General features: G+C 47.0%; 1 protein-coding gene across 2 annotated transcripts in view; it reads right to left on the bottom strand.

Moving 5' to 3' along the window:
• Positions 1-16,654, bottom strand: part of prdm2b (PR domain containing 2, with ZNF domain b) — a 57,689-nt gene that overhangs the window by 29,262 nt on the left and 11,773 nt on the right. For both annotated transcript variants that reach the window (XM_088616840.1, XM_088616841.1), the window contains exons 2-6: positions 15,253-15,328; positions 12,318-12,435; positions 10,512-10,615; positions 8,601-8,753; positions 2,551-2,677 (exon numbers count right to left, since the gene is read on the bottom strand). In XM_088616840.1, coding sequence (XP_088472966.1) covers positions 2,551-2,677; positions 8,601-8,753; positions 10,512-10,615; positions 12,318-12,435; positions 15,253-15,261 — 511 coding nt within the window. In that variant the 5' untranslated portion in view covers positions 15,262-15,328. The remainder of the gene's footprint in view (positions 1-2,550; positions 2,678-8,600; positions 8,754-10,511; positions 10,616-12,317; positions 12,436-15,252; positions 15,329-16,654) is intronic.

Here is a 16,654-nt window from a genome sequence, read left to right as displayed (position 1 = left end):
TTACATGACCAAAGAGGAACTGCTGTACAAAGGTCCGATAAGTTTAATGATCGCAGAGCCCTGCTCTTTTTCCTGCTAATTCTAGCAAGCTTGAATCCACTCTTTTCTTTTAGTTAACTGCAGATCAAGTTGGTTAAAACAGATCCATGACCTTAACATGGTGCCCAGAGTTCGCTGGAGACAAAGACAAGAGACCCATGCAGGACAACACAAGAAACCTCACCTAATCTTTTACATGAAATCGATGTCATGCATCTTCCCCACCCCCACATCAGAAGCTCACAGCACAGGGCCTCTCCCTTTTGCAACTTGGGACTGTCTGTAGCTGTCCTGCTAAAAACAGACTAGTGTGAAGTAACCTAAAATTAGAGCTCGTTTTCTAAATGACAGCATTTTAACATGAAAACACTCATCTCAACATAAACACAGGGCCTGAAACAATCGTATTCTGATGAAGACTCACTTTGTTTCCAGGAAATGACAGTTTAGACATTTAAGTGCATTAGCTTGAGGTAGCCGTGCGAAAGACTCCAGACTCTGGGCCAGAGGGTCACGGGTTCAAATCCCAGGTAGAACACCACCGTCATACTTCTGAGCAAGAAACTTCCTTCTAATTGCTCAGTAAATGCTGCACTATAAATGGTGCTCTAGGTCACAGTGGCTAATGAGAACTTGGCTTACATTAACGTAGCAGGTAAAATAAAGGGATTAAAGAAAAGCTACTGAAGATACAAGCTGTAAATATGTATACAAGGTAAAAGTGCCGCCTTTAAAAATAACAAATAATCATGAGCGTTTTCCGAAGCGTATTCCAGAGACATTTCTAAGTGTATCTGAGTGACTGCAGCTATTTCTCTCTCTTATCAAGTTTAATATTCAACTTCCAGAGCAGCGCTCAATGGATGTGGCCTGACTGAGGACTTTGTGTCCTTCCAGAGGGGGGAAAAAAAAAACACCCTTGTTCCTTTCTTCCAATAACTGCAGGTTTTAACTGCTAGTACACCGAGACAATGTGATTCACAGAGACTCAAAGGTCTCTCACAGCCCACAGGGCAGGACACACACTGCTTCGGAGCACAAGAGCTGCCCAAAACCACCACATAAACCCTCACAGCACTGCCCCTGCGTTAGAATACCCACTCACCTGGTGCAGTAACATCACCCTGCAGCAAAAGACAACAGACACTGCAAACCCACAACTGAGCAGCAACAAACAGCCAGCCGCCACTGAGAGACACCGAAGAACCAGTCAAATAACCTAATCCTGGAGACTGCAGGTCTGTAAACATACCCAGAAAAACACACTGAAACTGCACAGTTTGGAAGGGGTGTGTCTGGTTTGTATACACTATAACTTCTCGGGGGCTGTTATGAATATTAATGCAGTGCTCTACTTTCCTTTGAAACCAGTGTATATACTCCAGCTCTACATTTTACTGAATGATACCTTCTGCCTGGCGAGTGACCAATAAGTGTAACCTTTCCGTTCTGTTTTTAGCTCAAATTACGAGAAAACTTTCAGCTTTGGTTCATGTCGTGCCTTCCGTGTAAAAAATATTATAACTATCAACAGTAAAACAGCAAACTCTTCCCGAGCACCAGCTTTTATATCGTCCCCAATAGTGTTAAGCATCGGCTCAAAAGGTAGTGGTGAGGAAGATACTAAAATCAGCACTCGAAAAACAAAAGCACGTAACTGATCAGACTTCAACGATTTCCTTTCAAACACGTTTCACCTTCTTGCATGTCGCCCCAATCCTGCAAACGGGCAACATTTGACATGCAACAGCCTCCTAAACTTGTCAGTGTAATGAAGACCAGGAGCAGACAACACTGGGGAGGAAAAAAGCGGCAAGACCTGCGCAGGTAAAGCACGGCAGGCTGTGCAATTCACACCGCGCACTCAGAGCAACGACAGGGCCTTGCTCGTGTTTACAATTTCATAAGCTGGTTCACGGGCTTTTACAGCAAAAAAAAAAACTGCCACTTGTCGTCACAAATCTGCGCGTTTTGAAGGCCGCCGAGGCCAAAACGACGGAACGGGGGGACGCGACGTCACTCCCAGACTAGGAACGGCTATTTAAATAAATAAAACCCTCAAGAAGCCCCAACCCCAGCCGTCCGGGTCAAAAAACAGTGGTGTTTAAAGGGAAGAACCAGTCAAAGGCAGCCTGGAGGGCTGGCAGCGACCCTGCGGAGCAGCACAAGACGCCGAGTCCAGCTGGCAGCCGGAGTCTGGAAAAGGTCACCCCGACTCCCGGCTCTCGCCGCCCGCCGCTGACACCGACACCGCCGCCGCCTCGAAGCCGTCAAGGCGGCGGACAATAACTTTACACCACGGGAGAGGGAGAAAAAAAAAGAGGGGGGCGGGCGGGCGGGCTGGCTGGCTGACTGACGTTTTAATTCGGCGTCTCTCTCGCCGTCGTCCGCTGGGTCGTCCAGAGCGGACCGCGACCGGACCGAGGCGGAGGCGGGGACCGGGGGGCGAGGGCTCCCCGGCCACGGCGAGGGGCGCCGCGGGCCTGGAAGACAAGGAGCATCGGGGCTTACCTCTCTTGGCCCTGGGCGAATTTTTCCTGCTCAAACTGCTGGCCCGTTCTTCCTCTATTGCAGCTGCTATCTCGGGGTTGTCTTCCCCATTGTACCACACTAGCAGCTCTTCTCCCGGCGCGATTGGCTGCAAGGGGCAGGAGAGAGAGAGTCAGCGCCAATCGCAGGCGGCCTTGTTGGAGCAGCAGGCAGGCGGAGAGGGAGGTGGGGGAGAGCGGCCAGGCCGTGCGCCAGGGGCGGGCGGGTGTGTGTGTGTGTGTGTCGCTCTCCCCTGGCAGCTCGCCCAGCGGCTACCGGAGGTGAAAAGCAAATACAACAACCCGAACAAGCTGGCTCGCCGGCTCTGCCCTCCCCCGCGACCAGGACGGCGAGGAGCAGCCCCCGGTGCGATAAATAGTCAAAAGAAGAAGCAGCCAGCGAGCGCCAGAAGCACAAACAGGAAGCAATCTTTGACCCTTCTCTCTTACTTTCTCTCTCTCTCTTTTTTTTTCCCTCCCCTGTTATGTCTGAGAAACAGTGCCCGGACGGGCTTTGTGCGCCAGGCACGGCGAGCTGCTTCAATCCCTCCCTCTGCTGGAGGGAGGACCGAGCTCGGCCGAGCCAGGCCAGGCCAGCCGAAGGAAACGCCGTCTGATCGCCGCAGCCAGTGTCACCAAACCCTGCTTCGCAGGACAGGGGAACCAAACAACTAACCTAAATGCAACGCTAAAATTAAATCCGCATTCCACATGCATAATTATCGTCATCTGCGTAAAGCTAGAGATGCCTAAGAATCGTACCTAAATACAGAAACTAAATCATCATCCTAAACATATTTCAGCATAAGGGCTTTCTCGTTTTTTTTTAATCTACGGTACAATAGAAAATCGCGATCTTAATAAAATGGTTAATTGCCGTTTATCAAGTGACGGCACCACCTGTAATGTGTGCTTACGGGCTGACCTTGCTGTACCACAACAAAGCCGATCCGGAGTTCACTTCTTTGCCAGATGCTGTACGAACAGGATCAGAAAGGACACTAGACACCGAGAATTCACCCCAATATCGGCGTACAGGGTCATTGTTAACAATAAATAATTCCTTACATTTATATAGTGCTTTTCTGGACACTCCAGTCAAAGCGCTTTACTGGTAATGGGGATCCACTCCACCACCACCAGTGTGCAGCCCCACCTGGATGATGCACCAATACTCTCACCACACATCAGCTATTGGTGGGGAGAGAGCAGAGTGATGAAGCCAGTTCAGAGATGGGGATTATTAGGAGGCTATGACAGGTAAAGGCCAGGGGGTCATTGACAAGGATGCTGGGGTCACACCCCTATTCTTTTCAAGAAATGCCCTGAGATTTTTAATGACCACAGAGGACCTCAGTTTTATGTCCCATCCATAGGACGGCATCTTTTTACAGTATAGTGTCCCCGTCACTATACTGGAGCATTAGGACCCACACAGACTGCAGGGTGAGCACCCCCTACTGGCCCTACTAACACCTCTTCCAGCAGCAGCCTTAGTTTTTCCCAGGAGGTCTCCCATCCAGGTCCTGACCAGGCTCACACCTGATTAGCTTCAATGGGCTGCCAGCTATGAGTTGCATGGTGATATGGCTGCTGGCAAGACAAACATTTTTAAAAGGTTGAAAAAGGTTTTTAGGTCTTTGTAATTGCCCTTAGCTGCCCAGCAAATTCACTTCTGAACCCAGCAGTCAGCAATAAAACTAGTTTGTTGCTGTAAGTAGTGTGGGTGGACCAGTAGGTGGCGATCTTTCCTCCGGAACAGAATCAAACCCCATTATGCCCACTGTGCTGTCACTGAAGCAATCCCTCAGATGAGGTGCTCAGTCAGGGTCCTGACTAACTGATCATTAAAGATCCCACAGTGCAGTGTGTAAGAGAGGTGGTGTTTCGCCCTCGTGCCCACTGAACTTGTACAATCCGGCCTCCCTGAAAGTTTCATTTTCTCTCATTTGCACCTGATCGGCTGTGTGCTGTGTTTTGGCTGCCATGTGTCACCCAGGTGGGGGCTGCAAATCAGTGGTGGGAAAAGTAGGTCACCTCCTACATGTGACGCACTTTACGATCCTTTGCCATGAAAAGCACCGTGCTATATGAATTTCTGAATTAATGTGATAATAAACAACAAGGCCTCTTTATTGTGTAAAATGCAGAACACTACACACTAAAGACCAATACAAATATTTTTTTAAGTACTGAAGTATTTATTGTATTATTTCATATTATTTTTAAAGTATTATTGGAAGAATAAGTACTTATGTATATGACTTAAATAGGGAAGCACTTTGTGCAGTGGTTGCTGCCCTTGCTGTCCTGGGGCTCTGGGTTCAGTTCCAGACCCAGGGAATCTGAGGAGTTTGTATGTTCTCCCCATGTTCGTTTCTCCCGATGCTCCAGTTAGATAAGATCACTTTATTAGCCATATACAATTTCTTGGTTTAGGGTTCAGAGCACAGGGTTAGCCATTTATACACAGCCCCTGGAGCAGTTGGGGTTAAGGGCCTTGCTAGGATCCCTCTGCCGGAAGCAGGATTTGAACCAGCAACCTTCCGGCCACAGGCGCAGATCCTCAGCCACAGAGCCACCGCTCCGCCCCTAGTCCAAAGGCATACTGGCCCTGGTGTGTGTGTGTGCGTGCCCTGATTTGGGCTGGCATCCTGCCCAGGGTGTAAACTGTCTTGCACCCATTGCTTGCCAAGATAGGCTCTGGCGACCCTGCGACCCTGCATTGGATGAAACAGTGAGAAAATGAATGGGTGGATTTCAACAGTGGGTCCTTCCATCTGAATGCAATTCTGAATCGATTCCAAGTTGATCAATGACATAAACGATACAGAATGGCTTGGCTCAGCAGTCTCCAAGTAAAGCTCAAATCCACCATTAGTCTAATAACATATGTCAACATTTCAGCCTATAGCCCCAGTACATGGGATCCAAATAAGGCCAACGACACAGAAAAAGCTCTTCCCTATTTTAATTTAACCTGGAACTACTAGAATTAATTGAAAATACAGACTTAAATAAAGGCAATGGAAAGCTAAAATCTACGGATCACGTTCTGACTTACACAATTTAAGCCACAAGATGCTGAATGCCTTTTTCTGCCACTACAAACGCTTCTATAGATAATTAATTTGGTATACTTTAACAACCAATATTTATTAAATTGATGGTATAGTAACGGTATGGCCACCCTGCAGACTGAAGGCTGCACTGCAAAAGAGAAACTGGGAATGATAGCAATGTCTTGTCTTATTCTGAGAAAGCACACTTAAAACAGTCATGACTCAGAGCTTACAATAATGAAAAATAAAACTTTTTCCAAGAGCTTAAAGAGAAGACGACGACAGGGAGAGGATATCAAGTACATAAATTTGTTACCTGGAACAGGAAGAGCAAAACTGAACAACGCACTCTAAAAATGGGGACCTTGTGCTTATTAGCAACTCCTGACTATGCATTCACCAGACTGTTGCTCTTCTCATTACTGTATAAATCAGAGCAACAGTGAACAAACCATGTTTCTGCAACAACTGCTTAAGAGTACAGTATGTAATCATAAACTAATTCTATCGATATAGTCCTGCTCATTTTTCCCAGAGGCTGGTGCCTCTCCCTTTGCCTTATCTTGGATCACTATGAGACCTCAAGGTCCTGCCCTCCTACACTGCTGACACAATGAGAGGGTGAGAGGCACAGAGGACAGAAATAGCCCAGCAAACAACTGCTGTAATGCAGCCAGTGAATGCTCTCAGCATGCAAAGATTTTACATAAAATCCAGACTGAGCATTAAAAGAAACTTTTCACTCCCAATTGCAACAGATTAACAGAGTTATCAGGAAACTTGATCATCTTTTTTCTTTAGCAGGTGTTCCAACCCCTACAATACATTGGGGGCAAGTTCATTATCCTGATTATTATCAACTGGGGGTCCACAGTGGAGGTCACAGGCTAGTAGCATGTGTGGCCAGAGCTGGAAGCACTCTAAGCTGTATATATGTGGCAAGTGCTTTGCAACAGTTTCAGTCCTCCGAATGGCACTGGTGCGTGTTAAGTGGTCTCTGGGTCCTGGGTGCCAGACGTGATCCCAGCTCATCCCACACATGTTCAATGGGGCTCATGTCTGGCAAGTTCTCCATCCTCGGTTCAACATTCCTGTCATCTTGCAAGACTGCTGTTGTTACCTAAGCAGCGAGACGATGTGCCCTGCCCTTATAGGAGTCACATCGGGATGGGCCCACAAGCAGGGCAGCATGTGACCTCCCTGGACTGACCCAGTGTAGGGCAGGTCAGGCCATTAATCACTGCACATGGAGTCATGTAGTGACAAGACCCTCTAAACAAGCGGATCACACTTGGATCTCCCCATCAATTGGTCCATTGTGCACAACAATTAGCATAACAACTGCACGTCTGCGCTCACACACGTGCCTGCGAGTCCTCTGAGGTGACTTTGTCCAGCACAGAACATCCTTACAGCATGAAAAGATTGCATAAGTGGAGCATTGCAGTTGCTTTTTGTGTTCTTTTTAAAAAAAATTCACCTAACTTAACATTTGGCATTTTAAATAACCTCAGCCAGCATCACCAAATCTATTCTAATTAGGTGATTTAGAACTCACGTACCAGTACCAGTCAAATTCATTCAAGTGCATCACAGCATAATGCATATGTAAATGCATAGATACTGTACAGCGAGAACAATCTACTGGGGCTCAATATAGATACATTTTTCTGGGTTGTGCTAAAACATCCTGATTTTATCAAGACTATCATGAAATTCTGAATGTTCATGTGTCCTACGAAGGAATGGTTTGAGGCACACTTGAGGCCAATAATTTCTCAAAATATTTTTACACATGACAAATCCACTAAATTTTGTGATAATTCAAAGCAGAATTTTGAAATGCCAAAATCTGTTTTAACTAGGAATGGTCGTCATTCAATTTTACATGATTGTAGTTACACAACACAGAGCACAAACATTCTAAACCCCAGCATGCTGAAAATATATTTGTGAGTTGCAATTTTAAGTTGCATTTTTCTCATTTGTCTTTGGTGCTCCTCTGTACTGTAGATTAAACAATGGAAATACAAGCACAAACTAGGTTTAGCTGAAAACTATTACTTTTAATTCAATCACCAACTATATAAAATTTATAGTATAAATTATAAAATGGCATTATAATATTTAATGCCAGACAATTTTCTGACAATCTGTAATTATAAAATGGGGATTTATAATAAAATAATTTATAAATTATCATTTAGAACAGAATAACTGCCAATATTTGAAAAGAACAAAATTCTAAGGCCATTCACCCATCCATTATCAGGATATTTCATAACTATGGGGCAAAAGACAAGACAGGACACCAGTCCATCACGGGACACAAGGCAGGACCACACCCTGGACAGGACACCAGTCCATCACGGGACACAAGGCAGGACCACACCCTGGACAGGACACCAGTCCATCACGGGACACAAGGCAGGACCACACCCTGGACAGGACACCAGTCCCTCACGGGACACAAGGCAGGACCACACCCTGGACAGGACACCAGTCCATCACGGGACACAAGGCAGGACCACACCTTGGACAGGACACCAGTCCAGCACAGGACACAAGGCAGGACCACACCCTGGACAGGACACCAGTCCATCGCGGGACACAAGGCAGGACTACACCCTGGACCGGACACCAGTCCATCGCGGGACACAAGGCAGGACCACACCCTGGACCGGACACCAGTCCATCGCGGGACACAAGGCAGGACCACACCCTGGATGGGACACCAGTCACACCGGATATCGATATTGGTAAACAGACGGAGAGGTCAGTGTAAGACTTTATGATCCAACGTTCAGTATCCCTTTCCAAAGGCCGGTGTTGTTACGAACTGAAGGACACTGACACAGCCTGTGTCTGTCAGCGCAGCTCTGAAGACTGCTGTGTGTGGGAGGGGGTGAGGGGAGGGGGGGGGAGGAGGGAGGGGGGCCGTCATCATGGCGGGTCAACACTGAAGGTCTACCTTCAACACTTTGTAGTAAATGGACCTGTTGATCTCCAGGGGGAAGAGGTTCTGCTCGTGGCCCGAACGCGCCCAGTTCACATACCGCAGCCAGTTGCCTCTCAGGGGGTCAGTGGCGTCCACACACATCCAGCCCCAGGCCGGGAAGTACACCTGCAAACCCACAGAGACTGAGGTGAGGGCAGGCAGCAGCGGGACCACCCCATTCACAAGGAACACTTCATGGCCGCCGTCAGGACATCTGCATGGCGTTTTTGAACATTCACTGTGGTTTTACCACAGTTTTGCTGTGGTCCCCTACAGCCTCGCATCTGACACAGTGTCAGATGAAAGAAGACTGAAGAAGGCTCCACGGCTGAAACGTTGTGTTTTCTTTCTTCTCTTTTCAGCATGGAATAAACCTATTACTTGTTCCTTTGCAGCCTACACATGCTGACGCAGCTGCCCACCTGAACTACTGTAGTGTTTTTATGCTGATTATTACAGTAGTTAATCAGTCTAGTGTAATACAGCACATTGATACCAAAGGAAACTACAACAGCATGTGGTAAAACTCCAGTAAGAAGGCAAAAACACCATGGCAAAATATTCATGGGGACGTAAACATGTCATTGTATGATAATGCGAGCTGTAAATAGAGTGCCTCACAGCCATTTCTGTTGTGAACAATATAGCGTTGGTCACAACTGAATTCCCCAAAATGGCCTCATGGAACCTTCTACCCTTCTACCCATCAATGAAATGGTTCTGGCTTAACTATTTATTGGCTAGCTACCAACCTATATATTTTTATTATTATAAAACAATAGACCTTTGTTCAACACACACAAAATTTGAAAATTCTCCCCATGTTGCTCTTGGAGAAACAAGCGTTGCTCGAAGTTTCTCCGCAAAATATTGCAGTTATTCAAACCAAACACTCTAACCCTGAAAATTGAATCTTTATTTGGTGACATGGCACAGGAAAACATTTTCAGTTAGTTCCTGACTTCCTGTCCTGTTACCCTTGGCAACGCAAGCTGTGAGGCGCACCTGCTCTGGCATTTCAGCGTGTTTTACTTCCTGTATGGTGACCCCAAAAACGCAGAAAAGAAACCGATTAGTCACTTTAAGAGCTTAGCTCAGCTTTGGCCAACCTGATACAGTATTATATTACTATTCAACAATTATACATGAAAAGGTCCAACTCAAAACTATATTTTTAAATTACGACTTTTTTACTCTCAAATACACATTTTGCACTTACCTTGACACTGAGCCTTTTTATTTTGATGTGTTAACTGTAATGATAGGCATAACTGCACAGTATCTACTACGTCACTTGAAGGCTGAGTTTCTATGTGCAATCTAGATGACAGTACTATTTTAGGAGCACAAACACACCAGAAGTGTTAGTATAACTGTCAGTACGGCCAAACCGCTCTGGGTTCACCATGAAGCCCTAACTGGGCCAGTACCGGGTGAGGGTTTAGCCCCAGGTGCCACGGGTCTGTGCAGAGCTCACTGAGAAACTGCCCTGATACTAAGGATCTTGTAATATAAAACATTACAAATCCAACAGCTACGCCAGAAATAATAATGCTTCACAATCTGCTTTATGAATTGCCAACAAAATGTTTAATGAGCCACAGTGGTTTTCCTTTCAAAATATTTCTTGTTTGAAAAATGAATGCAACAAACATCGTCCATTTTTCAATCCACCTCAAGACTTGCTTGAACTCCTCTGGACACCAACTACTCAGACTGTTGAAGGTCTTAACCGGCTGCCGACTGGATACTATAGCCTCCAGGACTACAGGACTTGAGGACTGAAATTGCCTGTTATTATCTGTGTTAGGCTTCTTAGTTGGGTTCCCAAAACACAGCAGAAGCCCGGTTCTGGACTGGGCCCGAGATCGGCGAGCTGCTTACCTCCCACATGTACACGTTACTGGTCACCTGGGACCTCTTCTTTCGCTCCCCAACAAAAGGCCCAAACTTTTTGCCTTTGGGGATGGGCTTGGAGGCCCACACACCTGCAGAGACAGACAGAGTCAGAGTCGAGCACAGAAGCCTAGAAAGCATCTGTTCACCGCAGACAGACACCAAACATGCAGAAATTAAACCACAACATCTTTCACACAAACAAACCTCGAGATATTATTATCTTTACGGTTGATGATGGCCACTTGATAGCGGGGGCTACAAAAGGGAATAATCCTGTTGTTGCACTTCTAATAAACCTGGTGACACAACCCAGTTAGCTACCAGAAGCAGCAGGTGAAACTGCTCTGTATCACGGTAGAGGGCTCTAGTTTCCCTGTCAAAGTCACTGGGCAGCCAGCATGGAAGAGATCAGTGACCAAATACCTTTCAAAAGAGGGTTGGAAACGCCTATAAGGGGATAAAAAATGTTAACTGAGGTCCCACCCAGTAAAATGTTTATAACAAAAAGGTTTCAAGTTGGACAAAACATGCTTAGTGATGCTTTACTATGTAGGAAACTCTGTTTTTGCTGTAGCGGTTAAGCACGTAGACCAGATCACTGTTAAAGGCATTTTTAGAGGCACTGCAAAGCACTTGTCTTGTTATGTAGGACAAAAACATTCAACTTACTCACTTTATAGTACTCCAACAGAGAATTTGTACAGTCGCATTATGGGTGCAATAGCACTTGCGTATTGAAGAAAAAAACATCAGTATATTCAGGATTTGCACAGTCGGGTCTGTGCAGCATGATTCTGCGTCCTTTTCTGTAAAACTGGGGACTCACAAGAGTAAGACCCACAGCGGCATGCTGTACAGAGAGTCGCCACACCTCACGCCTGATCCCAACCATCAAGGGCAACAGAAAGCAAAGCATCACTGAGAGAGGTCTTGGATTCTGCACACAAAGCCACTGCCTTGGCTTTCCTCCCACATCACTTCACCTCCACAGAGGGACACTTACAGAGGGATGGATGGTCTCAGGCCACCTTGCAAGAGCAATCGCAATGCCTCAGACAGCATCACACAGCATATCTGAGATAAACGGCCCAAACTCCTACCGAGTTTTACTGCACGTTTTTGTTTTTCAGCTCTTCTAAGATCCTGGTAAAAGGTGTGAATGAAAACTCAAGCCCTGTTGGGCCTGGTGGGGTAAACCAATCTCCTGTTGGTTTTTTCCTAGTACCGTGAACAAATGTGGAATCCAGCTGGACAACTGGTGGAGTGTGGTCTGTTATATCAGACGAAGGAGAAACACTAAGCAGCAATAACTTATTTTTAAAACCAGAGATGAACAGGGTGACTCGGGTGGCTTCCAAATTTGAGAGACCAGGAAATGGGGAGAATCCAGTAGGAAAACAGCTCTCAGACTGTGACAGGTGTCTGTAAAGCCTAAAGGCAGAGTTCTCTCAGAGTACAGCTGCGGATTGCAATCTCTTCAAAGTTTCTTACGATCAGGAACCTCCTGCAAGCTTGAAACTAAAACCTGTGAGGTCTCGGCATTAATTACTGTCAGTTTTTTTTCCCCTTATTGCGATCAGACCCCACCAGGCAAGCGGATGCCAGATCTGGACCCTTCCTGCTTTTCTGTGAAGACACTAGGAGCTTCTCCTGCGCTCGAAGCACAGTGTCAGCGCTCTGCCCGGCTGCGTCACTCTGAGCAGGAAGCGCACCCCGTACACTCTTCTCCACGGGTCTCACTCTGAGCGGGGATCTTGAACGCCCACCCCCCCCCCCGCCGGTGTCACTCACCCACTCGACTCTGGTTGACCGCAGACTGCCGCAGCCGCAGGTCCTCGGGCAGGCCTCTCCACACATGAGGGGGCACCGTGTCGGGGGTCTCCACGGGCCCCGCCGGTACCGCCGCTTTCTGAACGGGAGACAGAACCGCTGCTCAGAGAGGTGGACGCCGCAGGGTCACTCACACGGCTGCCTCTGTCCGCAGACAGGCTGTTCACCTGACACGTGGCTCCTCTCCCTACACAGCCCTCACAACAGCCCACACGCTACACACGCGATAAAGAACAGTTTCTGGTGTCCATTCTTTCACCTACGAAAAAGAAAACGTCCATCTGTGGAAATACTAATCCTCTTTTAATTCACCTAGAAATGTGAAAGCCGTTGAGCCGGAGTTTCCTCGTATTTAACAGCCGAGCTGTCATGCCAGTTCTGTTGTACTGTACGCTCTCACAAAAGTGAAACATGGGGCCTACTGGGGAAAGCTGGTTTCAATCCTAAAGACTCGCACCGACAATAAAAGTATATCCCGGATAGCTCTTTGCGATGCAGAAACAGGAAAGTTGGAGGATTATTATTCTGCTCCAAGCACAGTCTTGCACTGCATTAGCAGGTTTCACAGTGGCCTGCAGAAGACAGACAATACTTCTAAGAGTTAAAGGTCCTCTCCAGTCCTGCATTCAGATAACAGGAGGCTCTGTACCCCTCTTCCAGAGCTCAGCAAGCTCATTGTCCAAGGCTGAAAGTCACACAATTTAGCTACAAGCATTCAGTACTGTACTGTACTGAGAAGCATTTCTAGGAGACGATCCCTGTGCCCGGCCAGGCCATCTCTTTCTAATGTCAAATTGGGCATCTTAAGAGTAAATATGAAAACACTTCCTATTGGCCTACTTGAAGAAAGCAGGTTTGCCCATTACAGTGGGGCATTAAAGGGGAACAGCAGTCCCAGTTTCTCAGACCGGTTATTAAATAAATTCCTGTATAGGAAAAAAAAAATACAAATTTCGAATTAAGCACAAAATCCTGAACTTTGTGAAAGTAGTGTAAGTCACCACGTTGTCGCAAACTAGCATTCAATTTCCCACAAACTGCAACGTGATGAGGCCCTTCCTGCTCACTAGTCACTGTGATGATTAATGTATGGTCAATGTACGAGCATATAAAAACGGGTTGTGCAGGAGACCTTTCACCGCAGAATTGTTCCAACGTGATCTGCCTGCAGAGTTAACAAGTAGTATTTGTCTCGAAATCGAGAACCATATTTCTATTGGGTTAAAATAGATATTTTCACAAGCCTGCTTGTTAACAATGTCATAAAGCTGCGCAGGTCCCCAGAAGTTTTGTTGCCTCGTCCTGAATCGCAGAATATGGCGCTGCTCATGCCTGGAAATTTCATCTACAGTAGTCTAGTTATTTTGGAGGTTTTACAAGTTACTGTGTACATTTTTCTTTCATCGTGGTTTGAAATGCCCTCGTCCATACTGATTCTTTCTAATCCCAAAATAGGAAAATATCATTGTCGTTCCCCTTTAGGGAGAGGGTGTTGAGAATTATTGACAATTCAGGATGGTTTTAGCAAGAGTGAAAAAAAACAAATGATCGCCAAGCCTGTGAATAATGTTTTCCCATAGCTCACACTGTGGGACCACATCTTCTGGATGTTCTCCCTGTGTTCACATGTGCTTCTGCTGAGTGCACTGTTTCCCCCCGCAGTTTAAAGATATCCTGGTAGGTAAATAGGTTCCTGGGAAAACTGGCCCTGGTGTGAGTGTGTGTCTGGATCTGTGCCTCCCCTGTCCAGGGTGTACCCCACCTTTCACTTGTTGCTCTCCAGGATGGGCCCCAGGTCTCCCATGACCTTCAATTAGGTAACGTGGTAAGAAAACGGATTGATGAATGGAAGCAGATTTAAACCAACACACATAACCTAAAAGGTCAAACTTGCACATGTGGACAATAATAATAAAAATAATAATTGCTTATGCTTATATAGCGCTTTTCTGGACACTCCACTCAAAGCGCTTTACAGGTAATGGGGATCCCCTCCACCACCACCAGTGTGCAGCCCCACCTGGATGTTGCTACGGCAGCCATAGTGCGCCAGAACGCTCACCACACACCAGCTATCAGTGGGGAGGAGAGCAGAGTGATGAAGCCAGTTCAGAGATGGGGATTATTAGGAGGCCACGACTGGTAAGGGCCAATTCTTTTTGAGAAACGCCCTGGGATTTTTAATGACCACAGAGAGCCAGGACCTCGGTTTTACGTCTCATCTGAAGGACGGTGCCTGTTTACAGTATAGTGTCCCCGTCACTATACAGGAGCATTAGGACCCACACAAACTACAGGGTGAGTGCCCCCTGCTGGCCCCACTAACACCTTTTCCAGCAGCAATTCCTTTCCCCACATAAATCAGTTTGTGTCTTTTTTACCCACACAGTGCTGGAAAAGAATGCTGTTTCTTCACATGTTTGGGCTTAAATTACCCACCTTAAGCCCCACTGCTTCTCTCAAGATTTCTCAGAGCTACTGTACCTCCCAGGAAGTGTACAGGGGGAATCACAATGCTGTCCTCCAAGCACAGTCAGTTACGACTTGATCTCTAATGCCCCTTCCCTTCAGGCAGTGCCCCACTTGTGAAGCAAAACAACAGAACTTTAACCACCAAATTATACGTTTTGCTGTTTGCGATTGCTCCCACACAGCAATAATCAGGAATCGATAATTATGTTGGAAGGCACAGGTAAGGATTCTTAGCCACCAACACACTAACGCAGCAGCGGATCATGTAGAAAAAGAGAGAAACAGATAGTCAGAAGATCAGAGGTGAAATACGGGTATATTAAACGTGAGATTCGGCATGTAAGTTTAAATCCGTCATGTCTTAAAAGCGGCTGTGGACAAGAGGGGCCATGATGCCCTCCGGTCACCGTCCTCTGCAGCTCACCTGCTCCATGGGACGTCACCGCTGAGCTCTGGGGGCGCACGGTCAGGGCAGCATCATGCCTGCGCTCACATGGGCTCTGGAGAGACACAGAAACATGGGTCACTCCTCTTTGCAAAAAGATATCAGCAGGAAAATCCTGGCTTGTACTCAGGCGTGACCAGCGTGCAGCAGCACAGTCCGGGTGACAAGTCGAGCCTTCCGCTGTGCCCACTTCCTGTTCATAAGCCCGGGGCCCCCTCTCGTCTTCAGCTCCATGCCTCGATCTCGGACGAGCACGTTCTCACTTCCTGATCTGCCCTCTGCTGGGCTCTAGGACACAGCGGCCCAGATCCCCACCAGACTCCGTCAGAAGTGAAAAACCTTCCCCCCCATCTCCGTAAGTCCAGAGACCACAATCTGCCGGCAAGTCCCGCAGCTGGAGCAAAATCCCCTTTATCCCAGAGGTGGATCCATATAGAATTAAAATAAAGGAAAGATTTCATTCCTGAAATTTGAATATATATTAATAGTAGCGCATTTTAGGAAAAGACCTTGTCGTCTATGGATACAATACCATTTATGTTTGACCAGATCAAGGCAAGATAGGCTCAGCTACACCAATGAGCACATCCTCAAATCACTCCAGGCTCTGCCCTCAGGTGCAGTTCTGTCCCCTAACTCAGTGCTGGCCTCCCACACCAGCAAAACAGGTCAAACACTTTTCACATGGTGAGACTCCGCCTGCAGAAACGCAGTCGCTTTCGGATCTAACGTCTTCTTCTTATCAGCAAGCACAAGTAGGTCATGGGCATCAACATCAACCAGAGAGGTGTACCTAGTTAGTCACACAGTCGGGGAAAGAGAGAAGGAAGTGGCTGGCAACACAGAACTGGGCTCCGATACTGTCATTCCCTGAGACTCACTACAAATTATGAAACAGTAAGACCTTCCCTCTTGATCCAGTGGCTAAAGATGGATTGATTTAAATGCAAAGTAAAACCAGCGTTAATTAATTCATCCATAAAGCATTCATAAGGATATTATTGATATCCATATTAAATCTGCAGCTCTCAACTGGCTACCCACTGAAGCAGGATTGAATTCTCTTCAGAAATCACCTCACCACTCACCTGTACTGTACTATGACACGCGGAGCTGAGAGAAGAGCCGTTTCTGTGCCTTGAAGAGGGGCGAGGCGCATGCACTAGAGCCTACAGTATTATCAGGATGACCAGCGGCTCTCAACACTGCAGGCAGGGCTGCCCCATAAGCCACCAGCGCTGATCGCTGGGAAAGAGCGCCGGAAACAGCACAAGGAGCCGACTTCTACACCTCCACTTAGGAACACAGACCAAGAGCCAAGCTCTTGTCCCCACAACCCAGCTCAACCTGCCCAAAGCTGGAAAGAACACACAGGGTGTGC

The sequence above is a fragment of the Lepisosteus platostomus genome, chromosome 23 (genome assembly GCF_059453375.1).
Source record: "Lepisosteus platostomus isolate fLepPlt1 chromosome 23, fLepPlt1.hap1, whole genome shotgun sequence".
In the NCBI taxonomy this organism is placed as follows: Eukaryota; Metazoa; Chordata; class Actinopteri; order Semionotiformes; family Lepisosteidae; genus Lepisosteus; species Lepisosteus platostomus.
Note: the sequence above shows the minus strand (reverse complement) of the source record. Positions and strands in the feature narration are given on the sequence as shown.